Raw genomic sequence first — 22,508 nt, 5'->3', positions numbered from 1 at the left:
TCAAAACGGCGTTCCTTAATGGAGACATTGAGGAAGAGTTGTATATGGTACAACCCAAAGGTTTTGTCGATCCTAAAAATGCTAACAAAGTATGCAAACTTCAGCGTTCAATCTATGGACTGAAGCAAGCATCAAGAAGTTGGAACCGACGTTTTGATAAGGTGATCAAAGACTTCGGGTTTATACAAAGGTCATGGAGAGGCCTGTATTTACAAGAAAGTGAGTGGGAGCTCTGTAGCATTCCTGATATTATATGTAGATGACATATTATTGATCGGGAATGATATAGAACTATTAAGCAGTGTTAAAGGTTATTTGAATAATAGTTTTTCAATGAAAGACCTTGGTGAAGCATCGTATATATTAGGCATCAAGATTTATAGAGATAGATCAAGACGCCTAATAGGGCTATCACAGAGTACATATCTGGACAAGATTCTAAAGAAGTTTAGAATGGACAAAAGTAAGAAAGGGTTCTTACCTATGTTACTGTGCAAAGTCTTGAGTAAGACTCAAGGACCGGCTACTACAGAAGAAAGAGAAAGGATGAGTAAAATCCCTATGCCTCGGCAGTAGGATCTATCATGTATGCCATGCTATGTACTAGACCGGATATAGCACATGCTGTTAGTTTGACTAGCAGATATCAAAGTGATCCAGGAATGGAACACTGGACAGCGGTCAAGAATATCCTGAAGTACTTGAAAAGAACTAAGGATATGTTTCTTTGTTATGGAGGTGACCAAGAGCTCGTTGTAACAAGTTACACCGATGCAAGTTGGAACACTGATCCTGATGACTCTAAGTCACAATCTGGGTACGTGTTTATATTGAATGGTGCTGCAGTAAGCTGGGCAAGCTCGAAGCAGTGCACGGTGGCGAAGTCTTCAACAGAATCAGAGTACATAGCGGCTTCGGAGGCTTCATCGAAGCGGTATGGATGAAGAGGTTCATTGTAGAGCTCGGTGTGGTTCCTAGTGCATTGGACCCATTAATCATTTACTGTGATAACATGGGTGCCATCGCCAATGCACAAGAGCCAAGGTCACACAAGAGGCTGAAGCATATCAAGCTGCGTTACTGATGGCGTGTATTTCACACGTTCGTTGGGCAACCCCAAGAGGAAGGTATGATGCGCACAGCAGCAAGTTTTCCCTCAGAAAGAAACCAAGGTTTATCGAACCAGGAGGAGCCAAGAAGCACGTTGAAGGTTGATGGCGGCGGGATGTAGTGCGGCGCAACACCAGAGATTCCGGCGCCAACGTGGAACCTGCACAACACAACCAAAGTACTTTGCCCCAACGAAACAGTGAGGTTGTCAATCTCACCGGCTTGCTGTAACAAAGGATTAACCGTATTGTGTGGAAGATGATTGTTTGCGAAAACAAGAGAACAGTATTGCAAGAGATTGTATTTCATTAAAGAGAATTGGACCGGGGTCCACAGTTCACTAGAGGTGTCTCTCCCATAAGACGAACAGCATGTTGGGTGAACAAATTACAGTTGGGCAATTGACAAATAAAGAGAGCATGACCATGCACATACATATCATGATGAGTATAGTGAGATTTAATTGGGCATTACGACAAAGTACATAGACCGTCATCCAACTGCATCTATGCCTAAAAAGTCCACCTTCGTGTAATCATCCGAACCCCTCCAGTATTAAGTTGCTAACAACAGACAATTGCATTAAGTATTGCGCGTAATGTAACTAGTGACTACATCCTTGAACATAGCACTAATGTTTTATCCCTAGTGGCAACAGCACATCCATAACCTTAGTGGTTCTTGTCACTCCTCCAGATTCACAGAGGCATGAACCCACTATCGAGCATAAATACTCCCTCTTGGAGTTACTAGCATCAACTTGGCCAGAGCATCTACTAATAACGGAGAGCATGCAAGATCATAAACAACACATAAGCATAGCTTTGATAATCAACATAACAAGTATTCTCTATTCATCGGATCCCAACAAACGCAACATATAGAATTACAGATAGATGATCTTGATCATGTTAGGCAGCTCACAAGATCTGACAATGATAGCACAATGGGGAGAAGACAACCATCTAGCTACTGCTATGGACCCATAGTCCAGGGGTAGACTACTCACACATCACACCGGAGGTGACCATGGCGGCGTAGAGTCCTCCGGGAGATGATTCCCCTCTCCGGCAGGGTGCCGGAGGCGATCTCCTGGATCCCCCGAGATGGGATCGGCGGCGGCGGCGTCTCTGGAAGGTTTTCCGTATCGTGGTTCTCGGTACTGGGGTTTTCGTCACGGAGTCTTTTTATAGGCGAAAGGGCAGGTCAAGAGGCGGCACGGGGGCCCCACACCACAGGGCCGCGCGGTCAAGGGGGGGGGGCGCCGCCCTAGGGTGTGGCCCCTCCGTGGCCCCTCTTCGTCTCTCCTTCGGACTTCTGGAAGCTTCGTGAGAAAATAGGCCCCTGGGCTTTGATTTCGTCCAATTCCGAGAATATTTCCTTACTAGGATTTCTGAAACCAAAAACAGCAGAAAACAACAACTGGCACTTTGGCATCTTGTTAATAGGTTAGTTCCAGAAAATGCACGAATATGACATAAAGTGTGCATAAAACATGTAGATAACATCAATAATGTGGCATGGAACATAAGAAATTATCGATACGTCGGAGACGTATCAGCATCCCCAAGCTTAGTTCTGCTCGTCCCGAGCAGGTAAAACGATAACACAGATAATTTCTGGAGTGACATGCCATCATAATCTTGATCATACTATTTGTAAAGCATATGTAGTGAATGCAGCGATCAAAACAATGTATATGACATGAGTAAACAAGAGAATCATAAAGCAAAGACTTTTCATGAATAGCACTTCAAGACAAGCATCAATAAGTCTTGCATAAGAGTTAACTCATAAAGCAATAATTCAGAGTAAAGGCATTGAAGCAACACAAAAGAAGATTAAGTTTCAGCGGTTGCTTTCAACTTGTAACATGTATATCTCATGGATATTGTCAACATAGAGTAATATAATAAGTGCAATAAGTAAGTATGTAGGAATCAATGCATAGTTCACACAAGTGTTTGCTTCTTGAGGTGGTGAGAAATAGGTGAACTGACTCAACATTGAAAGTAAAAGAATGGTCCTCCATAGAGGAAAAGCATCGATTGCTATATTTGTGCTAGAGCTTTGATTTTGAAAACATGAAACAATTTTGTCAACGGTAGTAATAAAGCGTATGTATCATGTAAATTATATCTTACAAGTTGCAAGCCTCATGCATAGTATACTAATAGTGCCCGCACCTTGTCCTAATTAGCTTGGACTACCGGATCATCACAATGCATTGTTTTTACCAAGTGTCACAAAGGGGTACCTCTATGCCGCCTGTACAAAGGTCTAAGGAGAAAGCTCGCATTGGATTTCTCGCTATTGATTATTCTTCAACTTAGACATCCATACCGGGACAACATAGACAACAGATAATGGACTCCTCTTTTATGCATAAGCATATAAGAACAATTAATAATTTTCTCATTTGAGATTTGAGGATTGTTGTCCAAAACTGAAACTTCCACCATGGAACATGGCTTTAGTTAGCGGCCCAATGTTCTTCTCTAACATATGCATGCTTAACCATATGGTGGTAGATCTCTCTTACTTCAGACAAGACGAACATGCATAGCAACTCACATGATATTCAACAAAGAGTAGTTGATGGCGTCCCCAGTAAACATGGTTATCGCACAACAAGCAACTTAATAAGAGATAAAGTGCATAATTACATATTCAATACCACAATAGTTTAAAGCTATTTGTCCCATGAGCTATATATTGCAAAGGTGAATGATGGAATTTTAAAGGTAGCACTCAAGCAATTTACTTTGGAATGGCGGAAAATACCATGTAGTAGGTAGGTATGGTGGACACAAATGGCATAGTGGTTGGCTCAAGTATTTTGGATGCATGAGAAGTATTCCCTCTCGATACAAGGTTTAGGCTAGCAAGGCTTATTTGAAACAAACACAAGGATGAACCGGTGCAGCAAAACTCACATAAAAGACATATTGAAAACATTATAAGACTCTACACCGTCTTCCTTGTTGTTCAAACTCAATACTAGAAATTATCTAGACCTTAGAGAAACCAAATATGCAAACCAAATTTTAGCATGCTCTATGTATTTCTTCATTAATGGGTGCAAAGCATATGATGCAAGAGCTTAATCATGAGCACAACAATTGCCAAGTATCACATTACCCAAGACATTTATAGCAATTACTACATGTATCATTTTCCAATTCCAACCATATAACAATTTAACGAAGGAGAAACTTCGCCATGAATACTATGAGTAGAAACCAAGGACATACTTGTCCATATGCTACAGCGGAGCGTGTCTCTCTCCCATAAAGTGAATTCTAGGATCCATTTTATTCAAACAAAACAAAAAACAAAAACAAACCGACGCTCCAAGAAAAAGCACATAAGATGTGATGGAATAAAAATATAGTTTCAGGGGAGGAACCTGATAATGTTGTCGATGAAGAAGGGGATGCCTTGGGCATCCCCAAGCTTAGACGCTTGAGTCTTCTTGATATATGCAGGGGTGAACCACCGGGTGCATCCCCAAGCTTAGAGCTTTCACTCTCCTTGATCATGTTGCATCATACTCCTCTCTTGATCCTTGAAAACTTCCTCCACACCAAACTCGAAACAACTCATTAGAGGGTTAGTGCACATTATAAATTGACATATTCAGAGGTGACACAATCATTCTTAACACTTCTGGACATTGCATAATGCTACTGGACATTAGTGGATCAAAGAAATTCATCCAACATAGCGAAAGAGGCAATGCGAAATAAAAGGCAGAATCTGTCAAAACAGAACAGTTCGTATTGACGAATTTTAAAATGGCACCAGACTTGCTCAAATGAAAATGCTCAAATTGAATGAAAGTTGCATACATATCTGAGGATCATGCACGTAAATTGGCTTAATTTTCTGAGTTACCTACAGGGAGGTGGACCCAGATTCGTGACAGCAAAGAAATCTGGAACTGTGCAGTAATCCAAATCTAGTACTTACTTTTCTATCAACGGCTTAACTTGGCACAACAAAACACAAAACTAAGATAAGGAGAGGTTGCTACAGTAGTAAACAACTTCCAAGACACAAAATAAAAACAAAGTACTGTAGGTAAAAACATGGGTTGTCTCCCATAAGCGCTTTTCTTTAACGCCTTTCAGCTAGGCGCAGAAAGTGTGTATCAAGTATTATCGAAGGGTGGTGCATCGGCATTCTTACCAGGGGTGTTGCTCTTACCTTTCTTACTCTTATTCCTACTCTTTGGTCTAGGGAATACATGACCGCATCCGGGTGTAGAGGTAAAATTTAGAGTGCCTTTCCCAACATCTATGACTGCTCCCATGAGTTTCATCGGGATCTTCCAAGTGTGATTTGTCCTGTCCCTACACATTCAATAACAAGATAATCAGTGGATACCGTCCTTCCAAGAAAGGTTGTAAAAACACCTTCAGCTATACCCATAGGAATTACAACAGAGTTATCCGCAAGAGTTGTTTCTTCTCCCCCTTCAGTAAGTCCCCAAAGTGTCAATGATTTATAAATTTTTTCAGGCATGAGGCAAAACTCGGACATAATATCACAACGAGCAGGAAAAGTTTCACCATCAATAGTAATTTTAACAGTAGGCACCCACATTGAAGGTTCAAAGCTTATTGGGACATAATCATAATATTCGCGAATTCGATTATACACTTCTTTTAAACAGGATATATTTGTTTCAATAGTGTCCAATCTACTATTCATACTAGCATGAGATGGATCAAAATTATTATCGGAGCTAAATGATGTAATCAATTTTCTTATAGCATTAAAAGCTTGATCCCCATCACAATGAAGGAAATCTCCTCCCACTACAGCATCTAGGGCATATCTATAGCGAAGAATAAGCCCGAAATAGAAATTACTAAGAAGCAAACTTAAGGTCATTTTAGGTTCAGTTTTACTATAAGCATCAAAAATTCTAGACCATGCTTCTTTAAAATTCTCTTCTCCTCCTTGTTTAAAGGTGAAGATTGATTCCTCAGGTGATAGAGTAACAACTACGGGACTAGACATTATAATAAGATAAATGCAAGTAAACTAATTTTTTTGTGTTTTTGATATAGCAAACAAGATAACAAATAAAGTAAAACTAGCAACTAATTTTTTTGTATTTTGATTTAGTGCAGCAAACAAAGTAGTAAATAAAACTAAGCAAGACAAAAACAAAGTAAAGAGATTGAGAAGTGGAGACTCCCCTTGCAGCGTGTCTTGATCTCCCCGGCAACGGCGCCAGAAAATATGCTTGATGGCGTGTATTTCACACGTTCGTTGGGCAACCCCAAGAGGAAGGTATGATGCGCACAGCAGCAAGTTTTCCCTCATAAAGAAACCAAGGTTTATCGAACCAGGAGGAGCCAAGAAGCACGTTGAAGGTTGATGGCGGCGGGATGTAGTGCGGCGCAACACCAGAGATTCCGGCGCCAACGTGGAACCTGCACAACACAACCAAAGTACTTTGCCCCAACGAAACAGTGAGGTTGTCAATCTCACCGGCTTGCTGTAACAAAGGATTAACCGTATTGTGTGGAAGATGATTGTTTGCAGAAAACAGTAGAACAAAGATTGCAAGAGATTGTATTTCAAGAAAGAGAATTGGACCGGGGTCCACAGTTCACTAGAGGTGTCTCTCCCATAAGACGAACAGCATGTTGGGTGAACAAATTACAGTTGGGCAATTGACAAATAAAGAGAGCATGACCATGCACATACATATCATGATGAGTATAGTGAGATTTAATTGGGCATTACGACAAAGTACATAGACCGTCATCCAACTGCATCTATGCCTAAAAAGTCCACCTTCAGGTTATCATCCGAACCCCCTCCAGTATTAAGTTGCTAACAACAGACAATTGCATTAAGTATTGCGCGTAATGTAACTAGTGACTACATCCTTGAACATAGCACTAATGTTTTATCCCTAGTGGCAACAGCACATCCATAACCTTAGTGGTTCTTGTCACTCCTCCAGATTCACAGAGGCATGAACCCACTATCGAGCATAAATACTCCCTCTTGGAGTTACTAGCATCAACTTGGCCAGAGCATCTACTAATAACGGAGAGCATGCAAGATCATAAACAACACATAAGCATAGCTTTGATAATCAACATAACAAGTATTCTCTATTCATCGGATCCCAACAAACGCAACATATAGAATTACAGATAGATGATCTTGATCATGTTAGGCAGCTCACAAGATCCGACAATGATAGCACAATGGGGAGAAGACAAACATCTAGCTACTGCTATGGACCCATAGTCCAGGGGTAGACTACTCACACATCACACCGGAGGTGACCATGGCGGCGTAGAGTCCTCCGGGAGATGATTCCCCTCTCCGGCAGGGTGCCGGAGGCGATCTCCTGGATCCCCCGAGATGGGATCGGCGGCGGCGGCGTCTCTGGAAGGTTTTCCGTATCGTGGTTCTCGGTACTGGGGTTTTCGTCACGGAGTCTTTTTATAGGCGAAAGGGCAGGTCAAGAGGCGGCACGGGGGCCCCACACCACAGGGCTGCGCGGCCAAGGGGGGGGGGGGGCCGCGCCGCCCTAGGGTGTGGCCCCTCCGTGGCCCCTCTTCGTCTCTCTTTCGGACTTCTGGAAGCTTCGTGAGAAAATAGGCCCCTGGGCTTTGATTTCGTCCAATTCCGAGAATATTTCCTTACTAGGATTTCTGAAACCAAAAACAGCAGAAAACAGCAACTGGCACTTCGGCATCTTGTTAATAGGTTAGTTCCAGAAAATGCACGAATATGACATAAAGTGTGCATAAAACATGTAGATAACATCAATAATGTGGCATGGAACATAAGAAATTATCGATACGTCGGAGACGTATCAGTTACCACTCGATTCGCGAGTACATCGAAGATGGAGAAGTAAAGATTTGCAAAGTACACACTGATCTGAATGTAGCAGATCCGTTGACTAAAGCTCTCCCTAGGGCAAAGCATGACCAACACCAGAATGCCATGGGTGTTAGGTATATTACAATGTAATCTAGATTATTGACTCTAGTGCAAGTGGGAGACTGAAGGAGATATGCCCTAGAGGCAATAATAAAGTGGTTATTATTTATATCTTTATGTTTATGATAAATGTTTATATATCATGCTAGAATTGTATTAACCGAAACATTAGTACATGTGTGATATGTAGACAAACAAGAAGTCCCTAGTATGCCTCTTAAACTAGCTTGTTGATTAATGGATGATTAGTTTCATAATCATGAACATTGGTTGTTATTAATAACAAGGTTATATCATTATATGAATGATGTAATTGACACACCCTTTTAAGCGTAGCATAAGATCTCGTCATTAAGTTATTTGCTATAAGCTTTCGATACATAGTTACCTAGTCCTTATGACCATGAGATCATATAAATCACTTATACCGGAAAGGTACTTTGATTACACCAAACACCACTGCGTAAATGGGTGGCTATAAAAGTGGGATTAAGTATCTGGAAAGTATGAGTTGAAGCATATGGATCAACAGTGGGATTTGTCCATCCCGATGACGGATAGATATACTCTGGGCCCTCTCGGTGGAATGTCGTCTAATGTCTTGCAAGCATATGAATAAGTTCATAAGAGACCACATACCACGGTACGAGTAAAGAGTACTTGTCAGGAGACGAGGTTGAACAAGGTATAGAGTGATAGCGAAGATCAAACCTCGGACAAGTAAAATATCGCGAGACAAAGGGAATTAGTAATGTATGTGAATGGTTCATTCGATCACTAATGTCATCGTTGAATATGTGGGAGCCATTATGGATCTCCAGATCCCGCTATTGGTTATTGGTCGGAGTGAGTACTCAACCATGTCCGCATAGTTCACGAACCGTAGGGTGACACACTTAAAGTTGGATGTTGAAATGGTAGTATTTGAATATGGAATGGAGTTCGAATATTTGTTCGGAGTCCCGGATGAGATCCCGGACTTCACGAGGAGTTCCGGAATGGTCCGGAGAATAAGATTCATATATAGGATGTCATTTTATGTGAAATAAAATGTCGCGGAAGGTTCTATGGAAGGTTCTAGAAGGTTCTAGAAAAGTCCGGAAGAAACCACCAAGGAAGGTGGAGTCCACATGGGACTCCACCTCCATGGCCGGCCAACCCTAGGTGGGGAGGAGTCCCAAGTGGACTCCCCCTTAGGGGGCCGGCCACCCCCCACATGGGAGGTGGAAATCCCACCTTTTGGTGGGAGTCCTAGTTGGGCTAGGTTTCCCTCTCATGGAAGGTTTTTGGTTCGGGTCTTATTCGAAGACTTAGACACCAACACTTGGGGATCCACCTATATAATGAGGGGCCAAGGGAGGGGGCCGGCCACCCCAAGACCACAAGCTGGCCGCCCCCCTTGAGTGGCCGGCCACCCCCTCCCAAACCCTAGCCGCCCCCTTCTCCTCCATAACTCCCGCGTAGCTTTAGCGAAGCTCCGCCGGACTTCTCCACCACCACCGACACCACGCCATCGTGCTGTCGGATTCAAGAGGAGCTACTACTTCCGCTGCCCGCTGGAACGGGGAGGTGGACGTCGTCTTCATCAACAACCGAACGTGTGACCGAGTACGGAGGTGCTGCCCGTTCGTGGCGCCGGAACCGATCGTGATCAAGATCTTCTACGCGCTTTTGCAAGCGGCAAGTGATCGTCTACCGCAGCAACAAGAGCCTCATCTTGTAGGCTTTGGAATCTCTTCAAGGGTGAGACTCAATACCCCCTCGTTGCTACCGTCTTCTAGATTGCATCTTGGCTTGGATTGCGTGTTCGCGGTAGGAAATTTTTTGTTTTCTATGCAACGTTATCCTACACTTTGCAAGCGTTGCACGGAGTCGGTTGATCATCTTTTTGTGCATTGCCGGTTTACCAAGAGGCTTTGGGAGAGGGTCAAGGAGTGGTTGGGCATCCCACATATTCACCCAAACAATTGGGGAGTGCTCTCCTTCCTGGAATGGTGGGGGTCGATGGCCACGGGTCAAAGCCGCGGAGGGGTGGCCTCGCTCTCTATGCTAATCATTTGGGAGTTGTGGAATGAGAGAAACAATAGGATCTTCAAGAACAAGCATGCTCCCGTGCAAGTTGTCTTCGATAGGGTTAGAAAGGAGGGTAGTCTTTGGGTGTTAGCCGGTGCAAAAAAGATGGGTCTTTTGATGCCGGGAGAGTGATGTTGTAATTTTTCTGGGCCTCTTTCCTTTATTATAAAACTCCTTTCTTAATCAATGAAATGGGCAAAACTTTTGCCCACGTTTCAAAAAAAAAAATTTGGTGCAGTGGAGCTAGGAGCATCTGTATGTCATAGATATCCAGATTTTGGGACTTCTTTTGCTACAATTCTCTCAAGATACCGTTACTCGTCGGTTTTCATATTTGCGAACAACCTGGGTAAGCGGGCACCATGTTCCTCGCCACTGCCCATATCGACATTCCAACAAGCAGCAGCACAATCTCTGACAAATTTGCAAGTCATGAGCCACACATCCAAATAAGGTACAATACTGGAGGTGACACAAGCAAATGTGAGAGGCAGCGATGAATACAGGGAATGCTATGGTAACAAGCTGGAACTGGTTGCATAATCATATCAGAAGATAAGCATGTAGATAAAAGCGATATTTGCAAAACACGGACTTGCATATTACTAGGGGAAGCTGAAATTCCTTGGTTTAGGTATTCCAATACATCAGCCGCTTTAGAAACTAGGCTAGGCACACACTACTTCACCTGAACATAATAGTAGCTGCTACGATGCATGCATAGTTAAGCATAGTGAGTGAACAAAATGTGTGTGCAACTCATAATAAACTAAGCAACATAAAGATATCTATAGCAGGTACAATATTCCTGCATATATACTGTCAGAAAGTTATTCTACAGAAAAATTCAAATCTCACAAACTACACACTAAACTACTGGAGATGTTCTTACCTGTTGAACCCTTTCAGTAGATTAGCACATCAAACCAGAGTATCGGGCAACATTTCAGCTCCATCACACACACCCACGGGCTATTCTTTGATGCGGAAGAAGTCAGACAATTAATTAAAATCTCAAGGAGAAGACAAAATGAACAAAGCAACCATGCGTCAGACAAATGTAACCTGAGAGAAAAGACACACTTCTAAGGGACTTGCTACCTAAGAGCTTAGTCAAGTCCAAACCAATAGTTTCGGATTGTAATTTCTGTGTCCTTCAAGTTGCAAGAGTTGCGACGGAGATTTTTTGTGTTACAAGTGGGTTGCAACTAAGACTTTTGAGTTACCAGTGGTTGCATCTAAGATTCTTGAGTTTCAACTTAGGTTGAAACTAAGATTTTTATACCGCAAGTGAGTTGTAAAAAAATGGTTCACACAATACAAAATTTGGGATGGCATCACTTGACTAAAAATCAAGCTAATGATTGATAGGGTGTTATTGTCAACAAAAGTATAACTTCTCTGTAGAAAGCTTCTTTAGAAGGAACGAAAAAGTTAAGTATGCCTGGATGGGAGAAGTTTGAGGATGGGTAACCGTGTGGGAAGTTTGACATTTAGAAAGTAATTTGACTGGAACGAAAAAGTTAAGTGTGCTAGGATGGGGGTAATTTGAGGATGGATGACCCTGTGAGAATTTTGACAATTAATAAGTAATTCAACTTGATTTTAAGCATGAATTATTGACAAATAGTGAAGATTCCATGAAAAATGCATTATAGACAGGTCTCTTGATTTTCCTAACCATTATACTTCACTAGATTTGTTTGTACCATACATACACTATACTATATAGTGTATTAATACTTGCAAATATGATATATAATGGGTGGGAGTTGGCATATCTGATTGCCAATCGCTATAGGATCAGTGTTGCGGGCCACTATGTACTGCAACATTGCGTTTCTAGATGATTCCCTTCATGTGTAAAGTAAAGTATCACCCCAAAGAGGATTCAAAACTTATATATGCAATACCTTCGTGGAGATGTACTCATAGTTCAATATTGATTACTAAATTGAGATAGTATGTTGTATAAAAATATTCATTTAATTATATCTTTTAAGTATACGATGTCACATTTACAAATGAAAGTTCATATAGTCAATGATTTGATACTCTTTGTACAAAAGAATCATAATTATAGGCAGACAATATTTTGCAATGGATACAAGTATATGTGTTTTATTTTGAATATAAAAAATAGAATTCAACAAGTTTTTTGTACTTTGTTTTGAAATAAACATCTTATGAAGTAATATATTACAAATTAGTAATGTTTTAAACAACAGTTATAAAGTTCTAATTTTTGGCGTAAGCATGCGAGGAAGTTAATGACGTGGGCTTTTTGAAACGTGGTAGTACATTCTATTGTGTAGATGATCACCATGTTCATTCCTCGCTGTCATAGCAAGAGCGTCCGGTGTGGATCGAGGCACTCTCTGTTTGTGCTACTAATATATACTGAGATTGTCAAGCTGAAAACCATATTGTACGATTCAATATCCATATGCTGCCGCTGATCCATGTGAAGAAGGAAGACCATAATTGTATCTGGTGTGTAGCCTGTCAAATAACTTGCAAAAAACTATACCCCTTTGTTTGTTAAGACAATACTATTTTTGCATGTCCATATTCTTTTTTTAGAGTACACCGAAGTCGTATATTATCTTTATAGAAGGCAAGATTTTATTACCATACAACTACATCTCGCTGCGAACGAGTGTAGTACAAACCCCACTCAGAGCTATTCCAAAGACAGCCACCTCCGAAATTACAACTCCAACATAAAAGGCCTATCTGCTATGAGTGTGAATTGGAAAATCATAACGTTAAATTTGATGTGGAGTCTAGACAAGAGTCTCCATTTAGTATATGTATTATATAAAAATGCTAACCATTATTAAAATTTTAAATAATTTATGTTTCGACAAATACTCTCTCTTCTAATTCTCTTGTGAAAATCTCAGTGATTTTGTAATGTTGACAACTGATATGTTGAAAAGTATTTTTATTACTATTGTGCATGATATATGCTTGGCATTGATTTATTAAATTTGTCTTTCAAAATAAAGATTTATTACAATTTGAAAAGTAAGAAACTACAAAGCCAGAAATAGGAAAATTAATGGGTAAAATTCATAATATCATGTTGATGTCCAAAATGACATATAAAATGGCAAGTAGGTAGTATATTTCACTTCAATAAAATAATTCACATGTGTATTGTTCTTGCCAAAAATATTGTAAGAGAACAAATTCTTGGAACTGTCGGCGTGAGCCAAATTTCAAAAATCTGACTGTGTTATCACTTATCTGCAACATCTTTAGAAATCTGGATGCATAGCAATGGTTACATCAGTTAAAGTTCATCCAAGGTACAACCTCACCTGCAAGTTGCAGCAATCTCTAACAGAAAACAAAAGGAACTCTCGTTGATCCGAGGATCCTCAACTAGTAGACATCACATTATTCGTCCAACCAAAACTAACGTAACAAACCGCACACAAGCAAACCATCTCCTATCTAGGATGATCGATCCTCTTGATTTATTCATCCCTTTTGATCACCTTTCGGAACCACCTCGTGGAGTCCTTTGGGTAGCGGGTGAAGGTTTTGCGGTCGACATAGACGATCCCAAACTTGGAGGTGAACCCCATCCGCCACTCGAAGTTGTCGAGCAACGACCAGGCGAAGTACCCTGTGACCCTGGCACCGTCGTCGGTGGCGCGCTTCAGCTCGTGGAGGTACTGGTCGAAGTAGTCAATCCTGAAATTGTCGTACAGCGCGTGAGGGAGCGTGTCGCTGCCCGACTGGTCGATGCCTGCAACCAAATTAAAGAAGTCCCTCATGCATGTCAGCTCTATTTGTGCATCGAGATTAGTGTATGGTGGTGATGCTACGCGTGGTTTACCGTTTTCGCCGATGATCATGAGGGGGTTCCTGTACTTGTCCTTGACGTGGATCACGGCCTTGTAGAAGCCCCAAGGAACGACGTAGAGCCATTTTGAGTGTGCCTGAGTATATATATGCATGTGTTCTTCAGATATCACAAGTTGTTGCATCATTTGCAGATTTGACAATTCTCAAAAATGACCGTTACCTGCTTTCCGATTGGCACGCCGTTACGCTCATCTGAAAAGCCAGATATGCAAATATGATCGAACGTGTTAGACAGACTGAGTTATAAAGGATCAAATATGATGCACTTTCTTCTGACTGATGGAGCGCGCTATGTGCGTGCAGTTTGAGTTAAGCGTGTACGTACAGACGAGCTGGGCATGCCAGTCATTGGCATAGCTCATGTGCGTCAGGTTCTCGTAGTTCTTGACGTAGTAGGTGGTGTAGTGGTTGATCCCGACTACATCCGCGGATCCTTGCACCAGCCGGCTCTGCTCCTCGGTGAAGTTCGGCAGCCTCTCCCCCACGAACTTCTGCATCGTCTCCGGGTAGTGGCCGTAGGTGATGGGATGCATGAACCTGGGATATAGAGATTCAGTTCAGTTTCAGTCAAGTTCAGCTGCCGTCGAATATGACAACCGTTTGTGGAGATGGTCCTTACCAACCAAGGGTGAACTCCCTAGCCCTGTGAGCGGCGAACTCGTCCTCGGTGGTGTAGGTGAGCGGCTCGTACCAGACGAAGTCGAGGAGGATGCCGATCTTGCCTTGCTGCGCGTGAATGTACTTGTCGCGGTATATCTTGACGGCGGCGGCGTGGGCGAGGAGGAGGTGGTGGCCGGCGATGTAGGGCTCGGTGGCGGAGTTTCCCCCGAAGCGGCATCCGGAGCACCTGCCGGGGGCGAAGAAGCCGTCGCCGTAGCCGTGGGAGGCCATCATCCGGGGCTCATTGATGGTGAACCAGTTCTTCACCCGGTCGCCGTACGTCTTGAAGCAGAAGTCGGCGAAGGCGGCGAAGTCCGGCACCACCCTGGGGCTGAGCCAGCCGTTGTACTGGTTGTTGAGGACCTCGGGCAGGTCGTAGTGGTAGAGCACGACGTATGGAGTGATCTCTGTGTTGAGTGGCAAATGTTATACAACAGACCGAAAATGATTCAGAAAAACTCAGAGTCAGAGATGAATCCTCTCGTACTGTTGGCAAGCATGTAGTCGATGAGCCTGTGGTAGTAATCCACACCGTCTTTGTTGTACCTCCCGATCCCACCTGCATTTCACATATTTTTAGCAGAGATTCAGAAGAAGATGCGCGACGTACGTACTGGGTAATCACAGGTCAGTGTGTTTTGAGAGGCGGACATACTGGGGAAGATGCGCGACCAGGAGATGGAGAAGCGGTACGCATCGAAGCCCACCCTCACCATGTTGTCTACGTCGTCCTGCCATCACAAAACCCAAACAGATCATCAAAAAACAGAGATCAGTTTGCGAGAATCGTCATAATTAATCGGTTTCATATTTCGTCGATCACTGACCATGTAGCGGTGGTACTCGTCGACGGTCACGTTGGCGGTTGCGTTGTCAGGAGTAGCACCTACGATGACACGAGAACACACATTCAGAAGCCAGTTCACAAGACGTCTACGATTTCATGTCATCAGATGATCATTGAGTTGTGAGTTTCAGACCTGGAAATTTGAGGAAGGTGTCCCAGATGCAGGGCCCTCGGCCGTACTTGAGGGCGTTGCCCTCCACCTGGTAAGCAGAGGAGGCGGTGCCGAAGACGAAGTCCTTGGGGAAGCTGTCCCGGCTGAGGTCGGTGTCCCTGCCGTGAGCCACGAGCGCCGCCATGGAGAGAAAGACGAGCGCGCGGAGGAGCTCCATGTTGGAGATCAGAGCCGTAATGGCGAGTGCGCAGTACTGTAGGTCAGTGGTGTTTGATCTGGGCGGCTATCTATATATAGAGAGAGTGGAGAGAAGGATCTGGAGCAGCATGCAAGCAGCGCCGCTGTTTTCTGGCACAAACGGCGGCACACCGAGGGACTGTTTCTTTCTTACTTGCATACGCGGCTAGCGCCAGGCGTGCGTCCTCAAATTGTGGAGCGGTGACTGGACGCATGCGGATGCAAAAACCGATCCGATCGAGAAGAAGAAGCAGTCTCCGGAAGATGGGGCGCGGGGTCCTGCTGCCGTGCTAGCTCTCTCCATCACTCCTAAGATCTTGTTTGGTGTCAATCTCCACAAAATTTCATCCCTAATCATTTAGGTAAGAGGATTAGGTAAGAATAAAGTATTGGGGATTGAGGAAAATAGACTAAATTTGGGAAAAAGCAGGAATTAAACTTGCACATACTCTACCACCAAACATGTATTAAAATAAATTTGAAATTTGATGTGAATTATCCCCACTAAAACTCTAGTGCCAAACAAGGCCTAACTTGGCATCGACACGATAGTAAGATACTCCATAGAGTATCTCCACTTGGCCCTAAAGCCCCTCCAAACGCCTAGTTTTTTCGTGAAAACGTAGAAGTTTTGCGTTTTAATTTATTGTATAAAATCGAGTTTAAATTGCAAGCATAAGAAAACGCTGAAAGAACAACATTACACACCCAACATTCAAAACAAGACTATAACAAAATGGCCGAAATCTGGGCGTGCTTCTCCAAGACGCCATAGAGTGAGCTCCACTACTAAACATAACCCTTGCCAATGAAAGTCGGTGTGATTTTGTTGTTAATGCTATTATATTGTGATCCAAATTCGATAAGAAGGCTAATGAGGGAACGACGGATCGTCATCACCTCTGATTTATACCTCTTGTAAGCTTCCGGTTAAGGTTTATCATATTATAACATAATCAATGATGTTTGTAAACACTCTCGGTATAGTTAAGTTTTGTTGGCTGGTTCCCATAGGTGGTTACCTCTATTTGTTGCAGAGGATTTTCCATATTAAAATTGTGTGTCCCCTCCGTGTGTTCTTGTTTCGTTCTTTATTATTTGCTTGTCGTGTTTATAACAAGTGGTATAAAATTTATGTTTTAAATCTAGGATTTGCGACAGTCTTCCTTGAAGTTTGATGTACCGCATCTGGACTACACATAAGATTTTCCTGTGGCAAATGGAGATGAGGGCGATTCTCTCCCAAACTTCTGATAAGAGCTTAAAGTATTTGGAAATTCTGATGCGAAGACATGGACCGATAAGGAAAAGCAGAAGGACCGTATAGCTTCATGTTTGGTTCAACTTCATCTATCCGATAATATTTTGCAGGAAGTGCTGCTAGAGAAAACTGAGCGGCTTTGTGGCTGAAACTAGGCTCGACCTGCATGTCCAAAGATTTAACTAGTAAGATGCACATTAAGATGAAGTGGCTTTCTCATAAGTAAAAGTGCATGAAGCCCCCATGTGTGGTTTTGGTAATTAATGACAATCGCTATGGACTAATGTTTGCATTGAGTTATATTTGTAGGAGTTGTTCATAGGCAATGCTTGAACCATATGTTGGCTTCAAGGTTGCAATAAGAAGAAATTGATGAAGGATATCAAGTGCCAAGTATGTCTTGAAGATGAAGATGAAGATGAAGATGAAATGAGCCCTCAAGTTACTTCAAGACATCAACATGATGAAGAATGAAGAAATGAAGTGCAAGTTCAATATGAGCCAAACTCGAAGAGATCATATGCTTGAAGCTTGTCATCCATATGGTGATCATGGATATGTGAAGATGCGTCGAAGAAGAAGCTCTCCCATAGTGGAGTATGGGGGAGCATTTCGCATGACTTCATCAAGCAAGCACAATCAAGAAAGGTGTTTCATCTTGTTGCGGTCAAGACCGTTGATACGTCTCCGACGTATCGAGAATTTCTTATGTTCCATGCCACATTATTGATGATATCTACATCTTTTATGCATACTTTATGTCGTTTTTATGCGTTTTCCGGAACTAACTGACACGCGTACAGCACGCGACCGTTGGGAACCCCAAGTGGAAGGTGTGATGCGTACAGCAGTAAGTTTCCCTCAGTTAGAAACCAAGGTTTATCGAACCAGTAGGAGTTAAGAAGCACGTTGAAGGTTGACGGCGGAGAGATGTAGTGCGGCGCAACACCAGGGATTCCGGCGCCAACGTGGAACCTGCACAACACAAACCAAGTACTTTGCCCCAACGAAACAGCGAGGTTGTCAATCTCACCGGCTTGCTGTAACAAAGAATTAGATGTATAGTGTGGATGATGATTGTTTGCAGAAAACAGTAGAACAGTTGCAGTAGATTGTATTTCAGTAAAGAGAATTGGACCGGGGCCCACAGTTCACTAGAGGTGTCTCTCCCATTAGATAAACAGCATGTTGGGTGAACAAATTACAGTTGGGCAATTGACAAATAAAGAGGGCATGACCATGCACATACATATTATGATGAGTATTGTGAGATTTAATTGGGCATTACGACAAAGTACATAGACCGCTATCCAGCATGCATCTATGCCTAAAAAGTCCACCTTCAGGTTATCATCCGAACCCCCTGCAGTATTAAGTTGCTAACAACAGACAATTGCATTAAGTATTGCGCGTAATGTAATCAGTAACTACATCCTCGAACATAGCACCAATGTTTTATCCCTAGTGGCAACAGCACATCCATAATCTTAGAGATTTCTGTCACTTCCCCAGATTCACGGAGACATGAACCCACTATCGAGCATAAATACTCCCTCTTGGAGTTACAAGCATCTACTTGGCCAGAGCATCTACTAGTAACGGAGAGCATGCAAGATCATAAACAACACATAGATATAAATTGATAATCAACATAACAAGTATTCTCTATTCATCGGATCCCAACAAACACAACATATAGAATTACAGATAGATGATCTTGATCATGTTCGGCAGCTCACAAGACCCGACAATTAAGCACAATGGGGAGAAGACAACCATCTAGCTACTGCTATGGACCCATAGTCCAGGGGTAGACTACTCACACATCACTCCGGAGGCGACCATGGCGGCGTAGAGTCCTCCGGGAGATGATTCCCCTCTCCGGCAGGGTGCCGGAGGCGATCTCCTGAATCCCCCGAGATGGGATTGGCGGCGGCGGCGTCTCTGGAAGGTTTTCCGTATCGTGGCTCTCGGTACTGGGGGTTTCGCGACGAAGGCTATTTGTAGGCGGAAGGGCAGGTCAAGGGGCGTCACGAGGGGCCCACACTACAGGTCGGCGCGGCCAGGGCTTGGGCCGCGCCGCCCTGTGGTTTGGCCACATCGTGGCCCCACTTCGTTTCCTCTTCGGTCTTCTGGAAGCTTCGTGGCAAAATAGGACCCTGGGCGTTGATTTCGTCCAATTTCGAGAATATTTCCTTACTAGGATTTCTGAAACCAAAAACAGCAGAAAACAGCAACTGGCACTTCGGCATCTTGTTAATAGGTTAGTTTCAGAAAATGCACGAATATGACATAAAGTGTGCATAAAACATGTAGATATCATCAATAATGTGGCATGGAACATGAGAAATTATCGATACGTCGGAGACGTATCAGCATCCCCAAACTTAGTTCCTGCTCGTCCCGAGCAGGTAAACGATAAACAAAGATAACTAGATAATACCCCGCGCGTTGCGGCGGAGTTTGTAGCAAAAAATAAGATTTAGAAAAAATCTTACTCTCCTTGAGAAAAATTGATGCATACATGTCTAAATATGACTACTTTACAAATGCAGAATCGTACTACCCTACCACTTCGTGTTCAGATTTTGTTTTAGATGCCTAATATGATTTTGATTGACCAAATACCTATTCAAAATTAATGTTATGCCATGATACTATGGTATCTAAGCCCGCATATAGAGAATACAATCAAATGTTGATCAATCTTCAGAAATGCGAGCAATACAAAAATCATTTTTCAATGTACATTTAATTTCCCAACCAGCATGGGAATGAAATAATCCGGTAAGTACTCACGAAACCAACCATACATAGTTTCAGAGTAACTCAATTGTTCCTGCTAAACCTAAGGGGAAAATACGTAATCACAAATTAGATGTGGGCAGACTGAGTAGTGGCACAGTCCTTATAATAATCCTACTGCCGTTCAACATTTGTGTATGCAACAGCTAAAACATCAGTAATATTTCCATGTTTTGCGTGCAGTATTGGTGCATAGGAAAAGGAGCATAGAATCAATCAGTAGTTTAGTACACTTAGTTACAGGCAAACAGAACACACAGTATATCAATCAGTAAACTTATAATGTAGGGACTAACTAATTGGAGGCGTATATCCGAAGCTTGTAAGGAGTAGATGTGATGCCTTATTTGGGCATACTGAAGCTCGTTCGTAAATTTAAGAGAGAGATCGTCAGACTGGACTAACAGTATGCTGATGCGCCGAGCTCCTGGTGCCAACATATCCCATTACGGAATTTTTAGGGACCATAGTCACCATATGCGTGTAGCTGGTGACCTACAAAGCACACATAAAATAAAATAACACCCGTACCTTGCAGTTGCTGAAGATGAAATACACCCATTGCTGTCAAATAGATCAGGCCTATGAACAATCAGGAAATATAACACGAAGAAACATATGCACATATATAGTAAACAACGTCTAGCACACCATCACGGCTCATACAGAGCTCGTTCATGTGATACTCTATGCACCCCACTGTTGCCAAAGATGTCGTCGGGTCATCGGAGTTCGGAGACCTATAGGACAGAGATATCTGAACATGTGAATGAGTAACAATTGGAGAGAGGAAAAAATTCAGATTGATATTACCTGTGTGAGGGAAATACATGAGCGAGGTAGAGAGAAGATACGTGAGGGGAGGGCCTCTTCCTTTTTCGTCCGCCACCACCACCGATCTATCCTGCTCCAAGCCGTCCTGAAGCATGGTGGTGAAACCAGTCGCTGGATAGTGGGGCACATCATGACATGAACTGATCTAGCAAGAACTGAAATTAATGGTGAGGAAAGATGGAGCGACGGGGAAGGAAGGGGATAGGTGGAGACCTACGCACTATTCACCAGGAATTGATTGTTTGAGGCATGTTCACTGTTATTGACGCTAATGGCCGGCTATTGGCCTAAACGAAGCTGAAACGTATCAATTCATGATGTGATTTAAAAAGATGATGTGGAAGTGCATGACTTGGCAAATTAGGATTGGTCAAGGATGTTTGATGAGGTGGATAGGCTGCATGTGAAGAGAAATGGGATCACCTATTAAGAATAGAAAGATTTCTGGAGTGACATGCCATCATAATCTTGATCATACTATTTGTAAGCATATGTAGTGAATGCAGCGATCAAAACAACGTATATGACATGAGTAAACAAATGAATCATATAGCAAAGACTTTTCATGAATAGTACTTCAAGACAAGCATCAATAAGTCTTGCATAAGAGTTAACTCATAAAGCAATAATTTATAGTAAAAGCATTGAAGCAACACAAAGGAAGATGAAGTTTCAGCGGTTGCTTTCAACTTATAACATGTATATCTCATGGATATTGTCAACATAGAGTAATATAATAAGTGCAATATGCAAGTATGTAGAAATCAATGCACAGTTCGCACAAGTGTTTGCTTCTTGAGGTGGAGAGAAATAGGTGAACTGACTCAACAATAAAAGTAAAAGAATGGTCCTTCAAAGAGGAAAGCATCGATTGCTATATTTGTGCTAGAGCTTTGATTTTGAAAACATATAGAGAGCAATAAAAGTAAAATTTTGAGAGGTGTTTGTTGTTGTCAACGAATGGTAGTGGGCACTCTAACCCCCTTGCTAGACAAACCTTCAAAGAGCGGCTCCCATTTTATTTTATTTTTGTGTGGCACTCCTTCCAACCTTTATTTCACAAACCATGGCTAACCGAATCCTTCGGGTGCCTGCCAACAATCTCATACCATGAAGGAGTGCCTTTTTATTTTAATTTTATTATGATGACACTCCTCCCCACCTTTGCTTTCTCAAGCCATGGCTAACCGAATCCTTCGGGTGCCGTCCAATCAATCACATACCATGGAGGAGTGTCTATTTTTATTAATTAATTTGGGACTGGGAATCCCATTGCCAGCTCTTTTTGCAAAATTATTGGATAAGCGGATGAAGCCACTAGTCCATTGGTGAAAGTTGCCCAACAAGATTGAAAGATAAACACCACATACTTCCTCATGAGCTATAAAACATTGACACAAATCAGAGGTGATAAATTTTGAATTGTTTAAAGGTAGCACTCAAGCAATTTACTTTGGAATGGCGGAGAAATACCATGTAGTAGGTAGGTATGGTGGACACAAATGGCATAGTGGTTGGCTCAAGTATTTGGATGCATGAGAAGTATTCCCTCTCGATACAAGGTTTAGGCTAGCAAGGTTTATTTGAAACAAACACAAGGATGAACTGGTGCAGCAAAACTCACATAAATGACATATTGTAAACATTATAAGACTCTACACCGTCTTCCTTGTTGTTCAAACTCAATACTAGAAATTATCTAGACC

The 22,508-nt window shown here is 42.5% G+C and overlaps 1 protein-coding gene across 1 annotated transcript; it reads right to left on the bottom strand.

Moving 5' to 3' along the window:
- Window positions 1-13,389: 13,389 nt before the first annotated feature.
- LOC127340828 (beta-glucosidase 38) lies at window positions 13,390-15,943 on the bottom strand. The gene is made up of 9 exons (XM_051366584.2): window positions 15,687-15,943; window positions 15,534-15,592; window positions 15,362-15,437; window positions 15,194-15,265; window positions 14,666-15,113; window positions 14,372-14,583; window positions 14,207-14,238; window positions 14,018-14,120; window positions 13,390-13,927 (listed from the first exon to the last, which is right to left on the bottom strand). Exons 1-9 carry the CDS (start codon window positions 15,880-15,882, stop codon window positions 13,653-13,655), a joined length of 1,473 nt encoding a protein of 490 aa, XP_051222544.1. The 5' UTR covers window positions 15,883-15,943; the 3' UTR covers window positions 13,390-13,652.
- Window positions 15,944-22,508: the final 6,565 nt, after the last annotated feature.

Source organism: Lolium perenne, chromosome 3 (assembly GCF_019359855.2).
Source record: "Lolium perenne isolate Kyuss_39 chromosome 3, Kyuss_2.0, whole genome shotgun sequence".
Classification (NCBI taxonomy): domain Eukaryota; kingdom Viridiplantae; phylum Streptophyta; class Magnoliopsida; order Poales; family Poaceae; genus Lolium; species Lolium perenne.
The sequence above is the reverse complement of the archived record's forward strand: the minus strand, read 5'-3'. Positions and strand labels throughout refer to the sequence as shown.